The sequence below is a fragment of the Mustela lutreola genome, chromosome 1 (assembly GCF_030435805.1).
Source record: "Mustela lutreola isolate mMusLut2 chromosome 1, mMusLut2.pri, whole genome shotgun sequence".
Lineage (NCBI taxonomy): Eukaryota > Metazoa > Chordata > Mammalia > Carnivora > Mustelidae > Mustela > Mustela lutreola.
The window spans coordinates 114,146,410-114,173,817 of NC_081290.1; the positions used below are offsets into that span (position 1 = coordinate 114,146,410).

The following is a 27,408-nucleotide window of genomic DNA, read 5'->3' on the forward strand; positions in this document are numbered from 1 at the left end:
AAAAAGACAAAAATTAACAAGTGCTGGCAAGGATGTGGAGAGAGGGAACCCTTGAGCACTGTTGGGAGGAATGCAAACTGGGGCAGATGCTCTGGAAAACAGTATGGACCTTCTTCAAAAAATTAAAAACAAGACTCCCATACACTCCAGCAATTCCACTTCTGGGTATTTAACGAAAGAAAATGAAAACACTAACTTGGAAAGATATTTGTATTCTCCTGCTTCTTGCAGCATTATTTACAATAGCTAAGGGGTGCCTGGATGGCTCAGTCATTAAGCATCTGCCTTCTGCTCAGGTTGTGATCCCAGGATCCTGGGATGCAGCCCCACATCAGGCTCCTTGCTTGGTGGGAAGCCTGCTTCCCCTGTCCTACTCTCTCTGCTTGAGTTCCCTTTCTTGCTGTGTCTTTCTCTGTCAAATAAATAAAATATTTAAAAACAAAAGCAAAAACAAAAGAAGAGCTAAGAAACAAAAGCAACCTGTCGATTAAGATTGACGAATGAGTAAAGAAATATGTTATATATAGTCATACATGTTATATATGCATATAAATTTTTTTTCATTCTTTTCCATGTTTGAATAATATTTCAGTGTATATCATGGAATATTATTCAGTCATGGAAGAAAATGAAATCTTGCCATTTTCAACAACATGGGCAGCACTTGAGGGCATATGCTAAGTGAGATAAGTCAGACAGAGAAAGGCAAATACCATATGGTCTCACATGTGGACTCCAAAAAGCAAAACAGATGAAAAAAACTGAGCACACAGACACAGAGGACAGATTGGTGACTGCCAGAGGCAGTGCAGGCAAATGCGCGAAAGGAAGCAAAAGGTACAAACTTCCAGTTATAAAAAAAACAAGTCACAGGGATGTAATGTACAGTGTAGTGACTATTGTCAATAATACCACATTACGGAGTTGAAAGTTGCTATGAGTAAACCTTAAAAGTTCTCATCATAAAAAATTCTGTAACTATATGTGCTATTATTAGATTTATTGTCGTAATCATTTCACGATGTGTACAAACATCAAATCATTATGTTGTATACTTGAAACTAATGTAATACATGCCAATTATGCTTCAAAAATTATTAAATATTCTAAGATTCAATACTGGCCTTGTGAGTGTAATAAGCAAAAACTGAAGTACCATCATCATCATTTCAATTCTGGAATGGATACAAATGGTTCTAAGCTGTCATCAATGGCAGTTTGTGAGCATTGGTTAGTTTAGGAAATTTAGCCTTCTATATGATGTTCATATTCAATTTTGTGCTATTTTAGTTACAGACTTCAAAACATAATTCCAAAAACAAAACATATTTACACAGTCCCTACAGATTAATTCTTAAAATTATTTAATCTTTTTAAGGACTTAATATATAAATTAGAAGCATCCTGAATCAAAATGTAATTCCATTCAGTCTGAATTCATTTTTTGTTGCATCTTGGGCCCTGCTGTGCTACAGTTTATCACAATATATGTAATGATGATGTACTTACATGGGAAAAAATGCTTTTAGTTTTTCACATCTAGCTGAATGATGAAGTTATTCTGAATTTTTTAGTATATGGTTTTTACTATAAGCATTTTCATCAGCTAGACTAGTTTTCCTAATACATTTCCTTATGCCTAATTAAATGTTTCTCTGAAATAAAGCTTTTCTTCTGTGAGGTAATTATGAGTGTATAAAGTTTTAAACAATGTGGTTGATTCTATTTCTTGCTGTGGCCTGCAAAAATGTTGAGGTAATTACAATATTGAGTGCCTATTTTGTCATGCACACAGTTTTAAGTGTTTTATATCCGTGAGCGATCAATTTTTCAAACACCTGATGGACCAGGCAATTATTATTTAGGGAACTGAGGCACCTAGAGGTTCAGCAACTTGTCCAATGTCATATAGTTAGTAACTGTAGATACAGGATTTAAAACTGAGCTCTATCTCAAAGAAACACAAAGATATGAAAATAGTTCTTAAATTAGATATTGATGATAGAATCCTACAATGTTAGAGCTGAAAGAAAATTTTAAAATAATCTAGCACTTTATTTTATAGATCAGAAAGCAAAGAAAGAATGAGTTGATTGGACAATTCATTTCTTCCATTGTCACTACGTAAAAAATAGGTTCCCAGTCTGTGTTCCTCACTTTGATAGGTCATGACTTTGTATGTATTTGACCTAATTACAATGCGCCAAATAGCAGCATGCCTGTAAACTCTAAGCTCATCATGACTCGTGGTTTCCTCAACATGATAATTATGATTCTGTGATGGAGCTGTGTGTTTACCAGTTTGTTTCTCTTGTACGTTGAAAGCTCCATGAAGACTGACACATGCTGTCCTCCTCACCTTCGTGACTAGATAAATAATTCTTATTTAATAAATAAACAGATGTTTGCTGGAGAAAAAATAACTTGAAATCATACAGGCAGAAGAAATACTGTAAGTACATGCTAAAGTACTATAAAATATGTGGATATAAACATCAAGTGCTAGGAAACAAGTGGAGCAGACAGGACAAACTACGTAGCTGCTCCAAATGGATTGCTAATTTAGAGCTGAAGACACAGAGCTGTAAATATAAAGAGACTCTATAAATTTTAGTCATGGTCACAAATCAAAGAGCAATTTTATGTGTCCACAGCATGGAAATATGGGTCATGCATCGGTGTTTTGTTAAATCTTAATATAAAGGTGAAATGTAGCTTACAAATAAGGGACGCTATTCTATATGATGAGATATGTGATGTGAATTTATATATTATATCATACATTGTAATTTCTCTGCCTTAAAATTGTGAAAAATTAAAGTCTATGCCACATTCAAGGGTATTTAACAAAAGTATCACAGGACTTTATTACTAATCAATTTTGTAAACCAGAGATTATAGTTGGCTTATAAGTATGTATCTTAGTGTTAGTCAACCGTCATTGTTAAACTTTTAAATATGTATTCATAGGTGAAGGGAGAAAAATGGATTCAGGTCAAACAAAAATTGAATTTCCAAATTTATATTCTAAACTGATGGTCTCTATTACCACCTATAGTCTTTTGATCCCAATAGTTTAACTTTGATCAATCCTAAATGAACTTTAGAATAAACTTATCTTGGGTGATGTCTGACTCTATTCCTGTTACTTAAGCTGAGGGTTTTTGTAACATGGTACCATAAGTACTGAGTACTACCATGATATCAATGCTATTTTAAGGGACCCGTGACACCTCCTTTTCCATCACTTAAATTTAGATTTTTTTTTAAAGATTTTATTTATTTATTTGACAGAGAGAGACACAGCGAGAGAGGGAACACAGGCAGGGGGAGTGAGAGGGGAATCTGGCTTCCCGCTGAGCAGGGAGCCCATTTGGGGCTCGACCCCAGGACCCTGAGATCACGACCTGAGCCAAAGGCAGATGTTAATGACTGAGCCACTCAGGCGCCCCTAAATTTAGATTTTTTTAAAACTGTTTTTTTTTTTTTTTTCTTATAGCACTTGGGGAAGTATAAAAACCCAACTCAGAGTATCTTAAAATCACTTTTCAGTGTTGATTTTTTTTTTTTTTAATGACTCTCAGGAAACCATTCCTTTGTTTCCTTAAATACTAAAATAACACTTTTAATTATGTATGCATTCTTAAGGAGTTCAAAGTAGTTGAGAAAATGTTTTCACCAGTTCTTGTTCAGTAAGCATTTTATGAGCAGAAATCTGACTTTTTTTTGCCTCATATGCCTTGATGACTTTCAACTCTTCAAAAGCCCAGTTTAGCATGAGAAAGGATTTTCTGGCTCAAATCACGAAGAGCTGGTATTAAAATAAATGAAATTCAGGGGCATATTCCATACTTAAGATTCATGGAATCATTGCTTAGCAGCTCATTACAGTTCATTGGAAATGTAAACCAATGGATTCCCATCTTAGCATCCCTGCATTGTTTTCTATCACACAAATTACTCATTCCCCACACCCATAAAGATAGACTTAGAATAGTATCTGAGAATGTGAAAGCTCAACTATTTATTTTCCCTTTGGTGGTGAATTCTGGTGATAAAATGAAAGAAAATGAGCACCTTGTCATGTTTTAAATCAGCATGGGGAAATTCTCAAGTGGATGTGACAGATCTCAGGATGCTTGGCTCTCCCTTTGTTAAGGACTGCCAATCATAATTAGCAACAACAGAGATGTTTTTTGAACCTAAATAACAATTACAGAGAACTTTTTTGAGTTAATATCTGTAAGAACAGAAAGTAGAAAGAAATTTGTCTCTATAGTCTCGTTAGCCTGTCACTGGGAATTACTCTCATTTTTTCTGCGTTCATTAGGGTCAGTAAACAAGAGTTAGCCAATATCATTCTTGTTATATTCAAATTGAACGTGAACGATCAAATAACATTACAAAGGAATGGATTTAGCTACTGCATTACAAGGTTTGAATCCTTTGGGGTTTTGCGACTAGGACATTGATAAATTTCTTACATTTGATATCTGCACTATAAAAATGGATGTCTTTTTGAGTTATTCTCCTATGCAAGGTTTTAAAGAGATGCTCTCTCATCAACAATCTCTTTAGTTGCCTAGTTTGATAGAGAAGAATGTTTGATTCCTTTTTGTGTGTGTGGAAATGAGAAAGTTGTGATTCTTGTAGCAGTGCAATCCATCTGGCAGTGGAAAGAGCTCTTTATTTTCTTCCAAAAATTGTCCTGGGATCTCAAAGACTGCACGATGCCTCTCCCGTTAACTCTTGAGCAGCAGCCATCAGGTTATCTTCTACTATTCCTAAAGGCCCCCTTTCTATTCATCACTGGCATCTGTGGAGCTATTTGATCTTTAAGAAAGCTTCAAAGGAATTATAGTTCTTTATTCTTTCCAATATAATTCTGTCTGCTCTTCTCATCGGAAGGGGTTTTTTTGGTCCCATTTGGCTATGGCCCATTTAGATGGTTCCAAGCCTGCAAGAACTGTATCTTTCTTATTTATGACCACACTCAAAACATCTAAGTTGGGCATGACATACAGCATGCCCAAGAAACAGTAAGTAAACCAGTAGATGTAGTTATTCCTTGTTTCCCTTTTCTTCTTCCTATTCCTGCCATATAGTTGGTACTTAATAAATGCTTGCTGGTAAATAAACATATGTAATAACTTTAAATATTTTACATGATTATAAATATTTGTACATTCTACAATCAGACAAAAGCAGCTGAGGCAAACTCTGAAATTTCCTTTTGCAAGTAAACAGCAAACAAATTGTATTCAACCATATGTGTGAAAAAGTCATAGAGGCCTCCCACCCCCAGGCCCAGATGATATTAAGAATCACTGCACATAAACAAAACATAAAGGATCTTCAAAAAATCAAACCCTAGTTGTTTAAGTATGTTGATTGCAGAGAAATGCATGTAGACATGGAAATAAAGGAGGATATAAAATGACAACAAAACTTGCATAAAATTGGTATCTCATTCATGCATTTAACTATCTAATTCACAAGCTTTAATGTTTCAGCCAAACAGATGTACTAAGTTTATCTCTATAATGGGCCATACTGCTTTTGCACAGTTGGATTCCCTGAGCTATTTTTCCAGAATGCTTTGAAGTTACAGACTTTTTTTAAAAATCAGAATTAGTAAACAACTGGCATATATTTAACATTTTTCTTTTAGCTGTCCCTAAACTGTTTTTTCAGAAATACATCCGATAATACATGAAATGCTTTTTATCCCTATTCAATCTGATCTAGTGACTCAGTAAAGACTGTAATACGAATAACAGCTGTACTTCTTAAAAAGACTATATTTTTGTTGAAAATTATCACTAATTTTAACTTCATTGCCTGTCCATGGACACTGTCACTGACTGATTCTTTCTTTCATAGAGTTTAGGCTTTTTCTTAATTTATTTTTAATCAAAATGTAAAGTTGCTTTCTGTATCTTTTAGCGAATTGACCTTTTCATTGTTAGAAAGAATGGCAACATTTCAGAGATGAAGTAGTTAACCATACGCAATTCCACATTATCCATCACTAGAAATTTATATTAATGTACAATCAACCTACAGACTGTATAATTCATTTAAAGGCTCATTTGGGATGGAAAAGCTTAACGTATTTATAACTTTTGATATCTGTTTCATGTTTACATAACTAGAAAATCACGCTAACTATATGGGTAATTTTACTTATCTTTTTCTCTTGGATGTGCCCCCAAAATTAGTTTGGCTACCTGGAGGCAGAGTTCAGAAAGCATGTCAACATCCTAAGAAATAAAGGTTCAGCAAATTGGATACCTTATTTATAAGTTCCTCATCTTAGCTACTTAATAAAATACACCAGTAGAGACATTCTGAGTAATTTCCTGTTACGTTTACTGAATTTAGATCATTGGGGAACACATTATAATCTAATAAGCACAATATTGCAGTTAATGCCATGCTTTGTTTTGTTAAGTATTTAGCATGTATTTATTCATTTAGCTGATCAGTTTGTATTTATCAAGCACTTAATATGTACAAGACACTGAGCTATAGGCAAAGGAACTATAAAGATAAGACACTGTTTTTTCAAAGGATTGAGATGGAGACAAATGAAGAAATGGCAATTAGATAATAGTTTCTAAGTGTTATAATAAATATATCTTCAGAAGTTTAGAAGATGGTTCCTAACCCCAGCAAATATTTCCAAAAAGAAGTGAGTTCAAAAGAAGAAATAGAGGATGCATAGTAAATTACCATATGAAAGCAAAGAGTAAGAATAGAGATTAAGCAGGTTAGTAATAAAGGCATTTCAGGAACTGAAAGGAACAGAAGCAATGGCAAAGAGTCATGACACAATCTTGTGTTCAAGGACAAAAGCCATTTGGAGTAACCGAACAATTAAATGTGAGGCATGGGTGGTAAGAGATGAGAATTGAGCCTGGGACAGGAGCCCAATGGTAGAATACTGTTCCTGTTCCAAATAACTCAGACTTCTAAACTGTGAGCATTGAGGAGCCAAGAAAATATTTAAAGAATGGGAATTATGTGTTTAGCTCTAACTGATAGAAATAACTTGAATATATATGCAAGTATGTGGAACATATGTTTGCAGGGGACAAAACTGAAAAAAGAAAGACCTGTTAACAGGATTCCTGTAGTTCAGCTGAGAAATGAAGTAGGTCTAATCTAGGTAACAGTGTAGGCTTATCTGTCTAGGTGAGACAAGCTTTTCACTTCTAGAAATATTTAGAAGGTAAAATTCATAGGGCTTGATAACAGTTGGATATAAGGGATAGGAGGAAGACGAAACCAAAACTGTTTTCAAAGATTCTAACCTGTGTATCTGAGTGGCTGGCAATGCATCAGCTGGAATAAAGAATATGAGAAGCTACAAAGCTTTAAAGTATAAAATAAGTTCAATGTTTGGCATGTTGAAAATCATGGTGCTTTTGCTATATCCAGAGAGTGGTCTAGTGAGCAGTTGGATATATAAAACAAAAATCAAAGAATGGGTGATGTAGGTTTGGTGGTCAACTGAATATTGGTGGCTATTAAAACTATGTACAGAAAATTGGGTAGATTGGGAAGAAGTAAGGTGAAAACAAAGGCTCATTACATCTAACTATACCAACATTTATTTTTAGACTGCACATATCTATCAGCATCTCCTAGCTCTTTCTCCTCATTTATTGACGACTTTGGCACCTGGCTCATTTTCTTTCTCTCCAATCCAAGCTGACTATCATTGCAGATGGTTCATCTAATCCTCTGGGCTCTCAGTTCCTTGATCAGCTCTGAAGTCCCTCACCAGCACTTAACTTCAGGAATCCATAAATACAAACTTCAAACTCCCTCACACTGATATTTCCACTTTTGTTCTTTGACCTCATCAAGAACTCTATTCTCTCCCACTACTACTCTATTATTCTCCCATCTTACTGTTCTTGAATTGTCATTATTGGTCTTTCTATTCTTTTACTGCTTCATGTACCTTATGAGCTACCATTTTAACCATTATCTTGCCAATAATCTAAAATCATTTGCTTTGTTATCCTTTTTCTTTTTCTTTATTTTTTTTTTAAAGATTTTATTTATTTATTTGACAGAGAGAAATCACAAGTAGATGGAGAGGCAGGCAGAGAGAGAGAGAGGGAAGCAGGCTCCCTGCTGAGCAGAGAGCCCGATGCGGGACTCGATCCCAGGACCCTGAGATCATGACCTGAGCCGAAGGCAGCGGCTTAACCCACTGAGCCACCCAGGCGCCCTGTTATCCTTTTTCTATGTGCCTAACTATTCATAGCTGAGTCTGATTTGTTTTCATTTTTTACTTATCTGGTAAGCAATTATGTGACCCTTATATGAGTTATTTTATCTAAGAACTTCATAATTTTACCTGTTTTAATTCTTATAACAAAGTCATGAGATGGGTACAACCAGGATGTTCCCTACATCATAGGATGTTCCTCTGAGGAACTCACACCATCATACAAGTTTGTGATCCCTAACCTGAACTGTAACATTTTTCTGTTTCATTGACTCTTTTTTTTCTCTTTCTGGAATGCTCTTTATGGAGAAATTAACTATCATTCTGTGAGAAGGACCACACTATCCCATAAAGAGAGACCATATAAGAAAACTGAAGCTACAGGCCCTCAGCCAGCATCAGTTACCAGACATGTAACCGAAATGGACAAGCCCTCAGATTAGTTCATTTTCAGACTCTGAGTTGTCTAGTTGAGTCCTCAGACATCATTGAGTAAAGACAAACCATCCTTCCTATGTCTTGTCTAAACTTCTGACCCACAGAATCCGTAGGTTTTGGCGGATCTGGTGATGCAGCTACAGTCACTGGAATACTACCAAGAACAAGTTCATTGCTAAATCAGTAAGTATCTTTCAAGTCTTACTTTTACTTGATTTTTTGAAATGTTTAATGTAGTTGGCCAAACCCGCCATGTTTAAATATTGTCTTTATTTGGTATGTATACCACTACATGCTATACAAGATACTTGGGTCTTTCTCATTACTCCTTATCAGTTGCCACTGAAAGCTCCTCTAATCCATTCCTTTTCTTAGAGCTCTGTCCTAGGCCCTCTCTGGACCAGTGGTCTCAATCAGAAGTTTACAGTTGAGAACAATTACTCAAATTTAATGAAAGATCTAATAGCAAGTGTGAATAAAAAAGAAGATGCAATTGAAATTTATAAATATTAAGGCAAAAGTGTCATATCTTCATTGTGGCACATATTTCTCCTCTTTAATATATGTGATAGGTTTGTAAGAAACTATCAATCCCCTAAGTATTTTATTATTTCATTCTGTGTAATGACAATAGTCTCAAAAAAGGAGTTTAGTAAGTATTATTATATTCTAAAATGGTGAGAGTAATGGAATTAACTAGACAACTTTAAAGAATAGGGAAGATTAAATATTGAATAACAAAGAAATTCTTTAGAATATAATGAAGTTAGAATATAATGAAGTTATAAGTTAAATCATTGCTAAAGATTAATTAACTATTAAGATGAAAGATAAGGGGTGTCTGGGTGGCTCAGTGGGTTAAAGCCTCTACTTTTGGCTCAGGTCACGATCCCAGGGTCTGGGATCAAGTCCCACATCAGGCTCTCTACTCAGCAGGGAGCCTGCTTCCCTTCCTCTCTCTCTGCCTGCCTCTCTGCCTATTTGTGATCTCTGTCAAATAAATAAATAAATAAAGATGAAAGATAAGACAATATTTGTTATCAAAATCTTAAATTAATCAAAGTTTCTCACTGTCACTGAATATTTTTAATACATTAAATAATGTCTCTGAACAAAGAACCAGTCCCAACATGTCTTACATATGTAAATAATTAAACAGTGTCTGTTCTGGTAGTAAGCTACTTCATCCCAATAAGGCTATTTCTCAGAATGTCAGAGAAAGGAAAAAAAAAATAGTGGAGGAGGAGGGGAAATCTGATCTTGAGTTTCTTGTTAACCTTACCTCTGACATTCATTTTTGGCTTTGTTGATGAAATTGAACCTACATCAAAAGATAATGAACCATTTTTGTGGAAAACCTGCTGTGCTTGAGATCCTCTAGGAAAGGGGAGGAAATATTCTTTTCTGAGCATTGCTGTGAAGACCCTTTAGAACACTTATTGATGTCAGATACAGAATATTCTTAACTGATTCATGGCATTTGAAACATATTCCTTTTTCAGACTAAAAAGCATTTTTTTCTCCTTACCTTGCTGTACAAAGGATCCATACACAAACCACATAGAGTTGTAGAGAGTAGTAGAAGTCATTGATCCCATTTGTAATCGTGGAGGATTAAGCCAATTCAGGAGATAGACCAGAAGACCCACCAGAAGAACAGTGCCAGCGATGCATGCCCATAGAGACAGATCAAATGGTGCAAGACAGGCAAACATATCCACTGTCTTTTCAGCCCTTCGAAGTAGTACTCCCACTGAGTAGTCCATATAGCGTGTTGTAAAGTCCACTACATTCTCACGATCCGGGGTGATGGTTAAAGCAGAAATCCCTATGTCGGCTCTCTGAGAAATTGAAAGAGAAAATATTAAATGAACAACAAGAAAAACAATTTGATTTGTGGTGCTTCAGCCTGCCTCAAGGAAAAGAAAACAGATGCCTCCGGCAACGTCTTTAGTCTTTTTATATAAACTGAAAAACACTGCAGAGATTTCTTAGAGGCAAACTCTGTGTAAATTTTGCATTTCTCACTGCAAATCTTGCCCTACCAGAGTCAGAAAAAATTACCTTGTTCATGTTATCAGTGCATGTGAAATCAGTGAAGAATATTTCAGACCCAGATAATACCTGAAGGAAATTGTCTTTTTACCTTGGGTCATTTTATCAAAGCCATCATTAGCACAGTAGCAAAGGCAAAACTTATTCTAAAGAATTCTTTCTGAGAAAATGCTCCCAAGATATATAATTATTTTCTTAACATGTAATTAAAAAACTCCCTCAACATGGCATTTTGCTCTTGGTTTAGATTTCTTTGCATCAGAAGTATACATATATTATATATATATTCTCTCTCTCTCTCTCTATATATATATATATATATTCTCTGCATCAGAATTATATATATGTTTTAAAGATTTTATTTATTTATTTCACACAGAAAGAGAGAGAGAGAGAAAACAGGGGAAACAGCAGGCAGAGGGAGAGGGAAAAGCAGGCTGTCCACTGAGCAAGAAATCAGATGAGGGGCTCGATCCAGGATCTTGGGGTCATGACCTGCGCTGAAGGCAGATGCATAACCAAATGAGCCACCAAGGCACCTCCATAATTTATATTATTAAACTCTAAATATATTACAATTTTTTAGAACTTTCATATAGTTCTAAGCTATAATGTCATTTGCTGGAAATCTCTACAATGATTTTATTGTATAAACCTCAGAAATGTTTTAATGAAAAATTAAAGATTAAGTAGACCTAATTTTTCTTGGAGTAACAACCCTTCTTTTCAATGTGTATCTCTTTAGATTCAGTGATAGCACTCAAAACTACAATACATGCTGTTTTACTTATTTGAAACATTTAGCAGAATTGCAGTGAGATCGCAGAACAAATGGATTACATTTCAATTCCTTGATATGAGAACACACATTTAAATACCTAAAAGACATACTTGGTTTGAAATAATGATCCATGGCTATGATTAAAGCTGTGGGAAGCTCCTCCCAGACAAATACACATAATAGTAATTGTTTGTTGAACTTTGTTAGTATTTTCCTTTCCTTTGCATTGTTTTATGAAGGAGTATAGAAACTGGTTTTTTGTTTTTTTGTTTTTTGGAGATCAAAACAAATAAAAAAACAAGCAAAAACAAAAACACAAAAACATGAAAAGTAACATATCTAATGGAAAGCAAACCGGTTCAAATAAATCTAGTCTCTAAAGTAATAATGGCCTCAAAACTATTCTAAGCTAAATTTAAACTTCATGTGTGTTTGTATGAGTATATATATCTACATTTATACATATTTTTCAGCCCATATATATTTGCTGCGAGGCTACTTAACTATTTAAGTAGTTAAATAAATTTTATCAAATCCTTAAAATAAATCATGAATTATGTGTTTTCCCCTCCATTTCTTAGATGGGGAAACTACAAGAATTAAGTAACTCATTTAGTTAGGCTAATAAGCACATAATCCAGTACTAAAGCTTGGTTTTTCTTACTCCCAAACCTGTGCTGGTAACCAGTGACGCACTGCAGAACCTCCTTTGTTTTCAAAGTAACCCAGATAGTAGGTGGTTAAGATAACTAGTTTTAGGACCATCTTTACCTTAAAAGAGTCTAAAATTTTGTGGGTTTTTAAAATTACACTATTTACATTGCAACAAGGTCATATTAGTATAAAAACACTGTGAGTTTATAATTAACAAAGAGGTATTAAACTCAATAAAATTACATTAAAATGAACTTTCAGAGAAATAATTGTTATTGCTTTCAAACTCATGTATTTATTTTCTGTAGCTAGATATTAGAAATTAGGTCTTTTCAGGTTGAAAATCCACCTTGGATCCTTATCTCTCTATGAATGTACCTAAGTTTAGCGTGATTATTGTGGGTTGACTCATTTATCTTAATTCAGTGGTGAATAAATATCTCTCCAAGATTCAATTAGGCTTTCAGAAGTTTTGTTTACTTTTCAGGACATTATAGTACTATGGATCAGTAATTTAGTAATTGATGCACTAGTAACCCAAAGCATATTATGACTGAATTAAAATCAGAAAATTTCCCCTAAGGAAGGACTTACTGACAAGTTGATGGAATACTTGTAAATGTTCGTCAATATTTTGCTGATCAATAATTAAATGTTTAACACTTAAATGATTGTGAATTGGAATATTCATATACTAATTCTACTAATAGATTCTTATAAGTGTCACGAACGAATTTCTATAATGGAAAAAAGGATATCTAAGGGAATAATGTGTGCTTTCTCTTTGGAAAAGGAAACATTATATTGCATGTGCTAAAATATATACTAAACATAATAATTACTTATCATTTTCCAATGGAGAGCTTCCTAAATTCTGGTCCACTTTTAACACTTGGCTATCCTGTTTTTAAGGAGAAATTCTCTGTCTCCTTGTGGAGGGTATATTGGAATTATTTAATGGTCTTATTACATGTAAATGTACATTACTTATTACAAGTAGGTGCAAAATACTTTTATGTACAGACACAGCATAAACATATATGCACACATTTTCCTATCTGTGAGATTTGGATACAAATCTCTTCTCCAAAATCAGTAATACAGTAGATCATTTGGCGTGATAGTCCTTACTTGTATGAAAGAAGTTTTACTGGAGCAGGAAAAAAAAAGCCAAGAACCACAGACTCATAAAGATAGCCCAAAAACTTCTTGAACATTCCCAAAATACCGAAAATGATCAGAAACAAATGATCGTTCCTGCCCTCCCTCCCTCCTTACTGCCTTTCTTCCTTTCTTCTTTTCTTTTTTTCTTTCTGCCTTCCTTCCTATTCCTTCCCTCTCCCTTTCTCTCCTTCCTTCCTTCCATACTTCTTTCCTTCTTCCCCCTCTGTCCCTTCACCCTCCCCTCTCCCTCCCTTCCTTCTTTAATTTCCTTCCTGATCATTTATTTGTCTATTTATGCATACATTTCTATTTACTTGTCCAATTTCTGCTTTTCAAATCCTTACCCTCATGAAACCTTTAATCTTCTCAGTACTCCCTGCCCCAACTCTTAGAAGATGACCTTCACTGCTATTTTATTGAACATAGAAGATATCAGATTAAAATTCAGGCTTATTTCTATCTCTAAACTTATATCCCACACCCAATCTATCTATTTAACCTCTGTGTACAATGGATGAGCTGTCTTCCTTCCCAAAACTGTCCCTCCATCAGTAAACTTACCAATAAAATTCTCTCTTTCAATTATTTAATCTCCTGTCTTTTATGTATTAAATATCATCCTGTCAAGTGTAAATTTCCTGTGAAAAGATTCTGTAACTTCTTTGCATTAGAACAAAAATGAAAACAGAAAAGCCTGTCCCTTCTCCATAACTTCTGAATCTGATTGCTTTTTCTCTTCTCCTTTTCACAACTTTCTCCTAAGATTTGTCTCTATTTCCAAACCTCCTGGTAAATCCAGGAAGATTCTCTTGTACCCATATTGTTAAGTACTTTATTATTCAATGAACATAGTACTTCATAATTTTTATATTGCTGAGTCAAGTGGACACAACTTAGTGCTCATCTGTTTAGGTTTCTTGATATTTGACAGTGATGACTGTTATCTCCATCAAAAACACTCTTTTCCTTGGATTTCATGACATGATATAAGCTTCTTCTTCTTTTTTATCAAGTTCACATTGGCAATGCTCTGGAGTTGGGCCTTACAGACTTCTCTCATTTGAGATCTTCTGCCTAAGCAATTCCATTTATATCCATTACTTCCATTGTCCCCATTCATACCTGAGATTTATAAATTTATATTTCTAGATACAGATCTGAGCTCTGGAATATAGACTGATATATGTAACTACACTTCTATCATATATCTCAAAAATACCTCAGATTTAACATGGCCAAGACCATATTCATGTGTTTGACTCTAACCAGTCCTCCACCAGTGTCTCCTGCTTCAATGAATATCCTTTCAGAGAAGTCTTAAATCTTGGTGGTCTCATTATATTTTCCCATCTTATGCTTCCTATCCTGTCTGTCACTGTTGATTCTACCACCTGGGAATCCTAATATCTATTCACTTCTCTACTATTTCCAGCTCTCACCATTGCTTTTATGGGCTCATTAGGAGTCTACCACGGTTGATGAAATCTACCATCTTTCTTCTCTTAATCTTCTTAGAGCAGACAAAGTAATCTTTGTGGAGAGCAAGTCTAACACTATCCCCTGTCACAGTTTAAAGGTTTTCCACAGATTGTACTGCCCTTAGGAAAAGGATTAAACTCTTTAACATTGCCTATACATCCTTAGTTAGACTATCCTCAACCTACCTCAACATATATATACTGGACCATTTTCCTTTCCAGTGCTTCTTCCTGATGCATAGTCTTTGTACATGCTATTCCCACCAAATGGATTGGCCTTCCTGAAAGTTCTTCAAGTAAATTCTTGTTCATTTTCGTAAATCAACTCAATTAACACTTCCTCAGGGTAGTGTATGTATGACCGCTTTTGATTAGAATAATAATTGTTATTTATACTATCAGAGGCCTATATTCCTCACTTCTCTAGTAGTTGTGACAGTTGTAATTTTACAAATATGTGTGATTCTTTGAATAATGTCTGATTTTTCTAAGCGACTGCAAGCTCCATGAAGGTAAAGATTATGACTTTTTTTTTTTAATTTGACATATTCCTGGTATCCACAAGATTAGCCTGGCATAGATTCATGATCAATAAAAATTTGCTTTATATATGAATAATAAAGATGGAACACCCACTGGATGTTCATCATTCAGTTCTTATAAATTCTTCTTCTATTTCAGCATTCCTGACAGAAATTTCTACAGAATAAAAAGAAAATGGTAATATTAAAATTTACTGAGCCTTATAGCACTGATAAAAGATTTATAGCTTAATGAATAATTACTTCAATACTTAAAATAAGGTTCTTGGTTTATTAATATGTTTATATTTATGTTATTTGTCATAAGCTGAGATAATCAAGAGTCTACTACAGTAGGCCAATATTTTAAAAAATATTAATATATGTCAAATGTTTAATGAAGAAGTGATTATTTGAATTTTGAAGAACTAGAACTAAAACTGGAATATAAATAACTTTTTTCAAAACTATTCTAATTACACAGTCATAACATTTTCCTTTAAAGGAGATAAAAGACTTGCATTCCTTCAAATCATGAAAAGGAGATGGATGTATATTATAAGGGGGCATGACTAATAAGCCATGCAATAACTGAATCTTACTTAGAAGCATAAACTGAGGTTAAAAAATATGGTTCTAAATTTAATCTGAAATAAATGATCATAACTCACAAATAATCATTTAATTTAAGCTTAAATATAATGCTAAGGACATTATATTAATAATACTAATAGTCACACATTTATTTAATAGTTATATATATAGTGCTATGTTACATGTTCCACATACATTATTTTGTGTAATGTTATCATAAGTCCAGTTGCACCTTTTCAAGGTGAACAACAATTTACATTTGAAATATTCTAATTAATATAAAGCTTTATGTATATATGAACAGATACCCGTTTTTCTGTATATCTTCTATTAGGTGTCTTTGTGTTGTTATCTATACATCACATTGTAAATCTGAAAAGATCTACCTAATCTTTCAAATACTTGAAGAATACTATTTTATTTCACAATTGGTAATATTATTTTAAGACTAAAAATAATTTGCTTATGCAATCACTCTTCTCAAGATACGAATTTCATATTCCTCAGACAACTGGTCATCTTCTTTTCAAACAGAGTCCAATCCATCAGAGTTTCCTCAGTTGATATGAATAATATAGTTTTTGAAAATTAAATTGAAGCCTGAATCATCTTTACAAAATGCAATTACAACATTGCCTTATACTAAACTTATGGTTGACTATATTTAAGAGTAATTTTGGTGTTTGTTTGTTTAATTCAATCTACTATTTTTTCTCTAATTTCTCTGCTTTTACTTCCATTATTATCTTCCTTATATATTCTTTTGTTAAAAGTTATTGTACTTGTTCTAGCTCTTGGAGGTGGAATTAAATATTTTTATTTAAGGTCTTTCATTTTTATTGATGTGGATTTTAAGACTATGGATCACTTCTTAAATATTCTCTATAGACTTGAATATGTATGTTTTCCTAGGAAAGTTCTGTAATTCATGTTTGTATTTCTCCTTTCATCCAAGAGTCATTTAATAGAAGCCTTTATTTCAGGTGGAAAGCCTTTTCTTTTTTCATGTTTTGTTGATTTTAATCAGAGAAATTTGTTTGTAATCTATTCCCTGAATGGAACTTAATGGTGTTTTCTTTCTTTGTTCTTTTTTTATGGTATTTTTTTTTCTGTGATTGATTTTTGCCAATGTTTATATGTTCTTTTTTTTTTTTAAGATTTATTTATTTATTTATTTGACAGAGAGAGATCACAAGTAGGCAGAGAGGCAGGCAGAGAGAGGAGAGGAGGAAGCAGGCTCCCTGCTGAGCAGAGAGCCCGATGCGGGACTCGATCCCAGGACCCTGAGATCATGACCTGAGCTGAAGGCAGCGGCTTAACCCACTGAGCCACCCAGGCGCCCCTGTTTATATGTTCTTGAGAAGATATATTATCAGAATGTTGTGTTTGATATATATGCAAATCTGTTTGTTTATTGTTATTTTTATTTATATACATGCTATTTATTATTGTGTGAAGTTTTTTTGTATTTACTGTGTTTTTCTATGGTGTGTGTCTTTGTCACTTTCCTTCGTTTGGTTTTAGAAAGGTTTATACTTTCATTGTAATGGTTAGCTTCATATTTGAACATTTTATGGCTTCTTCACTCTCACTTTCTCCCCTTTAACCTTTGACTCATTGTTTTCAGTTTTAAATGGAACCTGTGAATTTCACTTATTGCCTTCATTATTATTATTATTATTATTATTATTTAAAGATTTTATTTATTTATTTGACAGACAGAAATCACAAGTAGGCAGAGAGGCAGGCAGAGAGAGAGAAGGAAGCAGGCTCCCTGCTGAGCAGAGAGCCCAATGTGGGGCTCAATCGCAGGACCCTGGGATCATGACCTGAGCCAAAGGCAGAGGCTTAACACACTGAGCCACCCAGGTGCCCCGCCTTCATTATTATTAATAATAATATCCTACTTCTCCCTTACTTTCCCCCTTTCCTCCCATTATTTAATTCTATCCTTCCATTTTGAGAACCTATGATGATTTCATATTATTATTTAACCCACTTTTTTCCTTTTTTCTTTTTTTAAAAGATTTTATTTATTTATTTGTCAGAGAGAGCTAACACAGCAAGGGGAGCAGCAGGCAGAAGGAGAAACAGGCTCCCCAGTGAGCAAGGAGCTTGAGGCAGGGTTGGATCCCAGGGCCCTAGGATCATGACCTGAGCCAAAGGTGGATGATTAACTGACTCAGCCACCTGTGCATCCATAACCCATCTTTCTAAGCTTGTCTTAGTATCAATTCCACAATTAAACATAAAAGTCCCTCTATTAATTCTTGGTTGAATGAAGCTTGTAGTCCAATAGTTTCATCAGGAGAGGCTCAAGTGTCCACTTTTCTCTTAGTGCTTGTATATTTAAAACTGTCCTGTTGTTGTTGTTTTTGTTTTCCCATAGCCATGAAGGGGAGCTTGGATGGATATAAAATCCTTGGTTTACCTTTTCTTTTTTTGAGTTCATCGTAGTGCTTCCCCCGTATTGGCCTGCTTTGCGTGTTGCTCCCGAGAAATCTGAGAGTAGTTCAATTTCTTTGCCATTTAAAGTAATTTGGTCCTTTTGCCTTGAGAATTTTTTCTTTGTCTATCTAATAATGTTCCTAAGATATATCTCAGAGTCTACTGTCCTGGATCAGCTTTTCTAGGAACCCTAAGTATATTTAAAAGTTCTTTCTTTCTTTTTTTTCCTGGAAAATTTCCTTAGAATATTCCTTTAAATATTTTTTCATTTTGTTGTTTTTCTTCTTCAGAAACTTCAAATATATATGTATATCCTCTTTGTCTACTTTTTAAAAAAAATTTTGATCTTGTCACTCTGAACTTTCTTAGTTCTTTATTTCATTTTCAATCTCTTCTTTTATGTGTTTTCCTTTAATGTCATTTAATCTATTCTCCTTCGAGCAAATTGTAATTTATGTCTTCTGATTTTCGCCTTTAACATTGTTTTTCAATATATACTCTGAGGTTGTTGCATTTCTTTGTCATTTTGGCCATCTCAATGGTTAAATTTTGAATTTCTGATTCTGCTAATTTCTTTAAAAATGAACTTCAAATGATTGTTTGAGACATTTAATTTCATTTGGAGTTTAATGTCACAATTTTATCTTTTCTTGTAGTTGTCTATGTGAGAAGAACTTTGATAAACCGAAATATATGAGTCATACTTTCTCTTCTTTTGAGAGTAGTTTTGAATGGAATTTCTCCAATTATTTCTCCAATTATTACTCAATTTCTGGATAATTTGTAGACAAGGTTCCTTGTTCAATAGAACTGCCTTCTGTCAGTGTACTACCATGTGGTTCCTTTAATTGGAGTATGTTTTTTGGGGGGATTGGTAAGTGTTGTTTCTGTTCAGTTTTGACAGGATTCTTAATTTTTCCTCACTTACTGCCCTTACTTTACCTTCATTAAAACATCTCCAAGGAGCATTTTTTCTATTTTCCCTTCTTTTCCAGAAGTAATGCTTCCCTGAGGGTATTACTTACCTTTTAGTCACTTCCTCAGAGGCAGTGTTGTGGTTTACTAAGTTCTAGGTTTGTGTTCCATGCACTAACACTTGGTATTAAACTTTTTCTTTCTGAGGGTAATTTCAGTTCTGTTTCATGCATGTTTTCTGCTTTCTTCTTTCATATGAGCTCGCTCATTTACATGTTTCGTCTTTTTTCATCTCACCCAAAGACTTGCAACCTCAGCTGGGACTCCAGTGTTATCTCTGTCAGGATTATATCTATATATCTATACCTATATTATATATAGACATATATATATATATATGTCAAATATATATATATACATCTACTTATAGATAATTTGAAGAATGTAATTATCTCTGTGTGAGATTTTCTGTGGTCAGATGTGATTTTATTTGTATCTCTAGGTGATTTTATAATTTGGGAGGTAAGGCATGGGAAGATTCAAATGCATGTGGCTACTGTACTCTTTCCCAACTTGATATCAAATGACACTTACTTTTAGTAATTTTTTATAATAATTATATGCATTTTACCCTTTTCTTCATAATCTAAAACTTAAGAGTAATACAGTTTCCTTATGTTAAATAGTTATTCTATTTCTGAAATAAATCTTATTTTATAATATTTGATTATATTTTAATATGCTGATGGGTCAAATTTGAAAGGATATATTTTAGGATTTGGGGATATATCCATATTCATAAGTGATATTGGATTTTTTAAAAAGATTTATTTATTTATTTGAGGGTGTGAGTGTGAGAGAGTTAGCATGCACTCAGGGGTGAAGGGTAGAGGGAGAGAATCCTCAAACAGACTCCCCACTGAGTGTGGAGCTCAGTGCAGAGCTTGACCTCAGGACACATGAGATCATGATCTGAGCTGAAACCAAGAGTTGGCACTTAACCAACTGAGCCACCCAGGTACCCTAGACACTGTTTTCTTTTTGTATGCGGTATCATTGTTAGATTTTGTTGGGGGGATATTCTAGCTTTATAAAAGTAATTGAATTACTTTTATAAGATGTTTTAATCATTTGTCCTATTCTTTCATGAAAGGAATGAAGAAAATAGTTAATAACCTTTAGTAATTTATTTAAAACAATATACATTTTGGCATATTTGAAATACAATTAGAATTATTTTTTTGAGTCATTTTAATGATGGGATGTTTTCTTTGACAATGATTCATTTCTTAAGAGATTTCAAATTAATTATTATAGAGATATATTTATTATCTATTTAAACTTATAAATATTTTTCATAGTTGTGGTGTAAACACTTTCTCTTTCTTAATATTATCTATTCATGCATCCCACTCTATTAAGCCAGACTTCCAGAAGTTCATTTTTGTTTAGGTCTTTTCAAAGAACTGAGATTTTTCCCTTTAATCAGTTCTATGAATTTATGAGTTTTAAGGTATGAATTTTTATTTTATTTTAATTTAAACTTGAATAGCTTTCATCAGATTTTATTATTTTATTTATTGAGTTGGATGCATGGTTCCTTATTTTAATATAATAATTATATAGAGTTTAAAAGCTAGCATTTATTTAAGTAAAGTTTTGAGAACAATTTACTTGTAGTTCTTTATTTTTATTTCTAAATAGATTATATTTTTAGTTTTTATTTCTTCTTTTCTCTAAAAATAGTTCAGAGACTTTGTTCTTTTTTATTTTTGTTCACTGTTTTTAATTTCCAAGTGATTTCAAATTTTATCTTTGTAGTTATTTAAAACCCTGTTATTCATTTAATTTCATTGTATTTTGAACAGGTAATTTTTCAGATATTATTTATTTTCTATAGAAATTTAAAGTTTTAGGGAGTACCTAATATACTGTCATATTTTATAATTTGCCTATAAGCCTTCACTATTTACAGGAAATAAATTTATCTAAGTAAACTTTATTAATTGTGCCATGTGTATAAAATAAATTTTATGGAATAGAAAGAACTTTTAAATAATTCGGCTACAATTCAAAATTAGCAGATTTGGGTGTCTGGGTGGCTCAGTCGATAAGCATCTGCCTTTGGCTTAGGTCACGATCTGAAGGTCCTGGGATTGAGCCCCACATTGGACTACCTACTTAGTGGGGAGTCTGTTTCTGCCTCTGCCCCTCCTTTCCACTCATGGGCTCTCTCTGGCTCTCTCAAATAAATAAAAATCTATTTTAAAAAATTAGCAGATTCTATAGCAGAATCCAAACTTGTGTTTCTTGTGAAAATTAGAATATGTAGCAATACATTTTCATGGATCTGAGAGGCAGCTGCCCCTTTACAAAGCTCAGGAAATCTCTAATTTACTTTAGCTCTCAGCATGCAAGCATGGTTTATGCATATGTACTTATATCCAGTTTTACTCATTTATCTTTACCTGTTCTGTTAGGTATTTCTATTTATAATCCTCTACTTTTTCTTGCTGTTATTAGCCTAACTGATCAGCATGGTAGACTACAAAAAACAACTACAAAATTCTTCTCACTTCCATATACAAGCCCCCATGCAATGTGACTATATACAGCTCTTCCCCTGAGGTGGTCAAATTTACTTCCCTATCCTTTTAATCTGGGATTAGCCAGTAATGTTTCACTGAGTGGGACAGAAGCATTGTGATACAAATAGAACCTTGGAAGGTGTGCACAATGGAGAGTGTCCTTTTTCTTGCTGTGCTTGGAACCCTGGACCACAATGTGAATGTGTACCAACTTACCTGCTGGAGACCAAGAAGCCATGCAGGGGATAACAGTAGTGCTAGTAAGTCTTAACAACACATGGACAATCAGATGTCATGCATTCTGTTGAGCTCATGGTTTACTCTTATCTGCAGTGTATACTCTTCCAATCTAGGGCAATTAATAGAATTTTTTCAGGGTACCTTGGAAAGCCAAAATTTCTTAGGACTGTGTTTTCCTGAAATCTGTCAATTTCTGGTTTATGGGAGACACACTTTCTTAATTTAGAATGATGTATTAAATTTTCCTCTGTCGTTATATTTATTTGGTCATATCATCTGAAACTTTAAAAAGGGAGGGTAGATGCTTATGCTTGCTTGAAAAAGTGAATAGAAGTCTCGAAAATTCCCAAAAGTTTTATAATAGCATAGTTTGTAAAAATGTCTCCCAGACTCGATAGACACATAAGAAGACGAATGTCTTGGCAAGTCTCAAACATGAGAAGTTAGTAAGTATTGTTGTAAACTACTTATAAAGTTAAACATTTTCCAAGTTTTAGTAGTTAAAAATGTAGGAAAATGAATTTTCTAGCTTAGATTTCCAGTGAAATATGTGAGTTTGTCAAATAAGTTAACCAAATGAGTCCATTTAGCTTAACATGGAAGATGGCCCAATGTAAAAACAAAACATAACAGAAAAATGTATACACTACAGCAATGGCTATTAAGTTTGCCATCAACAAAAAATAAGAAAGCAAAACTAAGAAGAAAAGTAAATTTGAACATGAAATTGTAAAAGCAATGTTACAAATACATTCTAGTTTTGAAAGGGTCAAAATATGTAAAACCTGCCTATTCTTTTTTTATAAGTAGAAGAAATGCCCACAATATCACTGGGAGAAACACCAACATAGAAGTTCTATAGTTACCAGACCCAGGCTGATAAAGCTTCCAGTATTAGGAATTAGATTCGTTTTCTCTTGTTGCTCTGCTCTCCTCAGTATATAGCTTTCAACTCATGATTTAAGACAGTTGTTTGAGCTCCAACCATTCTATTGACATTTTAGTCAGAGGAGGAATGAAGAGGATCGGAAATAATAAGAATCTTTCCTTTAACTTTTTCCAGAAGCTTCATATCATACTTCTATTAATTTTCATTGATTAGAACTTAGTCACATGATCACAGTAGCTCAGGAGACTAGTCAGGAAATGTATACTATGGCCAGTCTATGTCTGGCTATAATTCAGGAGCTGTAGTACTAAGAAAGAAGACAATAGCAATCTTTTCCACATTTCCCATAGGTAACCATTGTTTCAAAATTGAGGCAAGTCCTTTAGTCTCTTTTCTATTTTTACATATAAATGTATATATTGTTTACCAAAACTAATATAATAAATACAATATAATGTTTGAGTAATACACACACACACACACACACACACACACGCACACATAGCTGCTATTAGTCTTTTTAAAGGATGCAGAGAATTTTAAGCAAAAACTATTTCTGTCATCTTTAAATTTTCAGCACATAGAAAATGGTAGGTACACAATAAATGTTTATTGATTATGAGGGATTTCTGATGAAGTTAATCATTTCCCTTTGAAAGATTTTTAGACTGCTTCCTTTTTCCTGCCCATTTTAATCAATAGATATTTGATCTTACAACTTAGAATACATTTAATTGAAAAATGTTTCTTGGAGCTTCCCACACTGATATTTCTAGAAATGAGTACGTTTTATTATTTTAATAGGTGATGTTTTGTCATTGACACCCACCATAGTGACAAAAGCAGTATTATTAGTTTAATTTGCATGTCAGTCTTGTCTCTAAGTCTCTTCCAAGAAACCAAATGCTATCTCTTCCCCAATATTCTCTCTTCACCAGCCCTCATGCCCATTCACACAATGATCTAATTTTAAAGTCCTTCTAGGAACAGTTTAATTTTCACTAATCCCCAAACCCCAGCTTTTCTCTTTCAGTTTAAATATTTCAGCTTCATTATTTATATTTATATTTTATTTACATACTTTTTAAAAAAATTTTTTACCTGAGTTCATGACATTTTCTTTCATGGAGCTTACCATTATTCTTCCTTTCTCTGTTTTTCTGTATCTCTCATATAGAGAATTATGAATATAAAATTCATAATTCATAATTTTATGTTCATAATTTTAAATTCTTGAGACAGGAGCTTTATTACCATAGTTTTCTGTCCCCCTATTTTTCTCACCACTTAGCCCATAGTAGGTTAAAAAAAAAAGTGTTGACTTACTAATTCTACGTTATGAGTTAAGGGAAATATATGTTTTTTTATAACCCTAAATTTTGGCAGAAAAAGAATAGGTTTCAGGCAATATATTGCCTGAGAAAGTTTCTGTCATTATGAAGAAGCCATTGCCTTTATGTTTCTTTCCCATATCAAGCCATTAGGTAGGACTTCCAACTTGAGTTTTAATGTTTGCAGTCCACATAGTAGGGCACCCCTCTACATATACTAGCTGGGCAACCTTGTACAAGAGGTGTTGCTACCCTAATTACACTGAGGATAAATTTGAGGCTCTGAGAAGACAAATAGCTTGCCCAAGATTATAGGTGAAAAAATTGTGGAGTTAGCCATGCCTGTAAGTGTGCTTGCTAAATTTGATAAAATTTTTTGCTTTTATTGTTTTTATGTAATGTCTTTCTCCTAACTGCTTATGCAATATTTATTCATTGATCCATTTAAACAAAATTGGAGGCACCTGGGTGGCTCATTCGTTAAGCATCTGCCTTTAGATCAGGTCATGATCCCAGAGTCCTGGGATCAAGGCCCACATTGGGCTCCCTGCTTGGCAGGAAGCCTGCTTCTCCCTCACCTACTCCCTCTGCTTGTGTTCCCTCTATCTCTGTGTCTCTCTCTGTCAAGTGAATAAATAAAAAATCTTACAAAAATTAAACAAAATTGGCATGTATGTGCTTTTAAATTGTCACTCTTATTTTTCAGACTTTTGATTTGCCCCTTAGCAATATTCATACTGGGGAAGTCATTAGGAGATAAAGATTTAGACCTGGCAGCGGATGTGTATGTTTATGAATGAGCATTCAAGGCATCAGAGGCAATTATAAGAATTTGATACATTCTCATACTGAATAAGTTGGAAACTATTGAAAGGTTTTGGGGAGACTGTGATATGATCTGACTACTGAGTTGCAAATAGATTATAGTAGGAAAAAGCTACAGCATGGTGAGTAGTTAAGGGGCCATGGAAGCAGTCACAAAGAGAGAAAATGGTGGCTTTCACCAGTGAGTAGTGGTGGAGTGGTGAGAAATGATCATATTTAGGATATATTTCAGATTGATAATCAGAAAAATCTATTGATGCATAGTATATGAGCTATGACAGAGAAAAAAGGAGTCAAGATAATTTATAGGTTTTGGGCTGAGTAAACTGAAGACTGGAGTTGCCATACACTATGACAGGGAACACTGTATGTAGAACAGGTTGAGGAAAGTGAAATCAGGTATTCTGTTTTGAACACATTATGTTTGGGATACCCATTAAACATCTAAGAGAAAATGCTGAGTAGGTGGTAAGAAATAGGGTCTGCAGTTCCAATGAGAGATCTGGGCTAAAGAAACAAATTTGGAAATGATTTATATAGATTACTATATGGTAATTAAATTCTTGGGGCACCTGGGTGGCTCAGTTGGTTAAACATCTGTCTCTTGGTTTCAGCTCAGATCATGATCTCAAGGTCATGAGATCCAGCCTGCTTAAGATTCTCTCTCTCCTTCTCTCTCAGTCCCTTCTCCCTCTAAAAAAATAAAATTAAGTAAAAAAAAATAAAAATAAATTCTTGAAACTGGATGAGTTTACCAGAAACTGAAGAGTAGATAGTAAAGGAAAGTGTCAGATATATGTGAATCTCTCTATCTAGTCCCCCCCGCCTTGCCCCACCTCCCATCTAGCTACCCAGCTCTTGGAGAACAAGAACTCTATTTTTGATATTTTATGTATTCCCCACAATGCCAGCTATACATTAAGCCCCCAAAAGTATTTATTGAATTCTGGGGGAAAAGCAAGCTACAAGTTATTTATAAATTGCAGTAGTTCAGGCCATTTATCCTGTAGCATTAAAAAGGATTTAAAAATAATACCATTTCTGCAATTCCCAAGAGGGAATACTGCCATCTTCAAAGAAAAGGATCATCTGAAAGAGTTTTTTAGTCATGTGGAGACTTTTTCGACTTTCTGAAATGTCATCTTAAGGCTGCTCATGAACAGAGCATATAGAAGGAATCTCTGCCTGAAATGCCCAAGCTGCAAATCCACAAATCAATGAAATGCAAACCAAGGATAATGACTAGAATTGAGTGGATTTTTATTTTCATTACAGTAAAATTTTCAATCATTCTAGAATTCACTTAAGGCCACTATTATAGATGCTTTTAGAGATCCAGATCAGGAGAATATAAGTTCTTTGTAAATGAGAAAGAACTAGCTCCCAGAAACAGTTTGTCTATGAGAAGCAAATCTACACTTGCTATTCTCTTAGTGATTCTGTGCCGTATTAAATGAAATAAGAAATGGGTAAGAGATATATTCAGATATCCTCATACAGGTATCAGGAGCCTCTGTGGTCACCTCCTCCCTTGACACAGTTGAGTCTTATTTATTTTTTTTTCCTGTCTTAATGTTTTACTAATCCTGATACAGTTGAGTCTTGTTGGAAGCTCAGTTGTTTGTGTGTTTGTTTGTTGTTGTTTTGTAAGGTTTATTCAGAGAAAGAGAGAGAATGCAGAGGGGAGGGCAGAGGGAAAGGGAGGAGAATCTCAAGCAGACTCTGTCCTGAGCATTGATCCCAGGAGATCAGTCTTGAGCTGATCGTGACCTGAGCTGAAACTGAGTTAGGCGCTCAACTGACTGTGACACCAAGGTGCCCTCAGTCGTTTGTTTCCTAATGAGGGAAATCTTTATTTATTTTAAAGCCTATCACTATAATATCATTAAATTACAAAGCTAAAACTCAAAATGATTAATACTTAAAACAAGTGAAATCTATAGTATCTAAATGGCAGGCAGTTATTTCTCAAAGTATGGTTCTATTTCCAAATATTCTTTCTTAGTATATGAATTTGGAGTAAATTTGGAGTAAATTTACTTTAAATTCATATACTGAGTATATGAATTTATAAATTCATATAAACAAGTAAAAGTAAAAGTAAATTCCTCACATGAGGTTGGTATATTCACTGCTAGATGTAAGCAAATTTTTAAAGATCTAAGTATGGTTTTGATGTTGTAATAAAGGATGTTTTTGTTTCTTCTCTTCAACATTAATGTTGCTCTTTATATTTAGTAGA

At 33.9% G+C, this 27,408-nt stretch overlaps 1 protein-coding gene across 2 annotated transcripts in view; it reads right to left on the reverse strand.

Moving 5' to 3' along the window:
* The window catches only part of GRID2 (glutamate ionotropic receptor delta type subunit 2), a 1,533,206-nt gene that overhangs the window by 314,709 nt on the left and 1,191,089 nt on the right, over positions 1-27,408 (reverse strand). For both annotated transcript variants that reach the window (XM_059172726.1, XM_059172716.1), the window contains exon 11: positions 10,212-10,524. In XM_059172726.1, the coding sequence (XP_059028709.1) occupies positions 10,212-10,524 (313 nt within the window). The remainder of the gene's footprint in view (positions 1-10,211; positions 10,525-27,408) is intronic.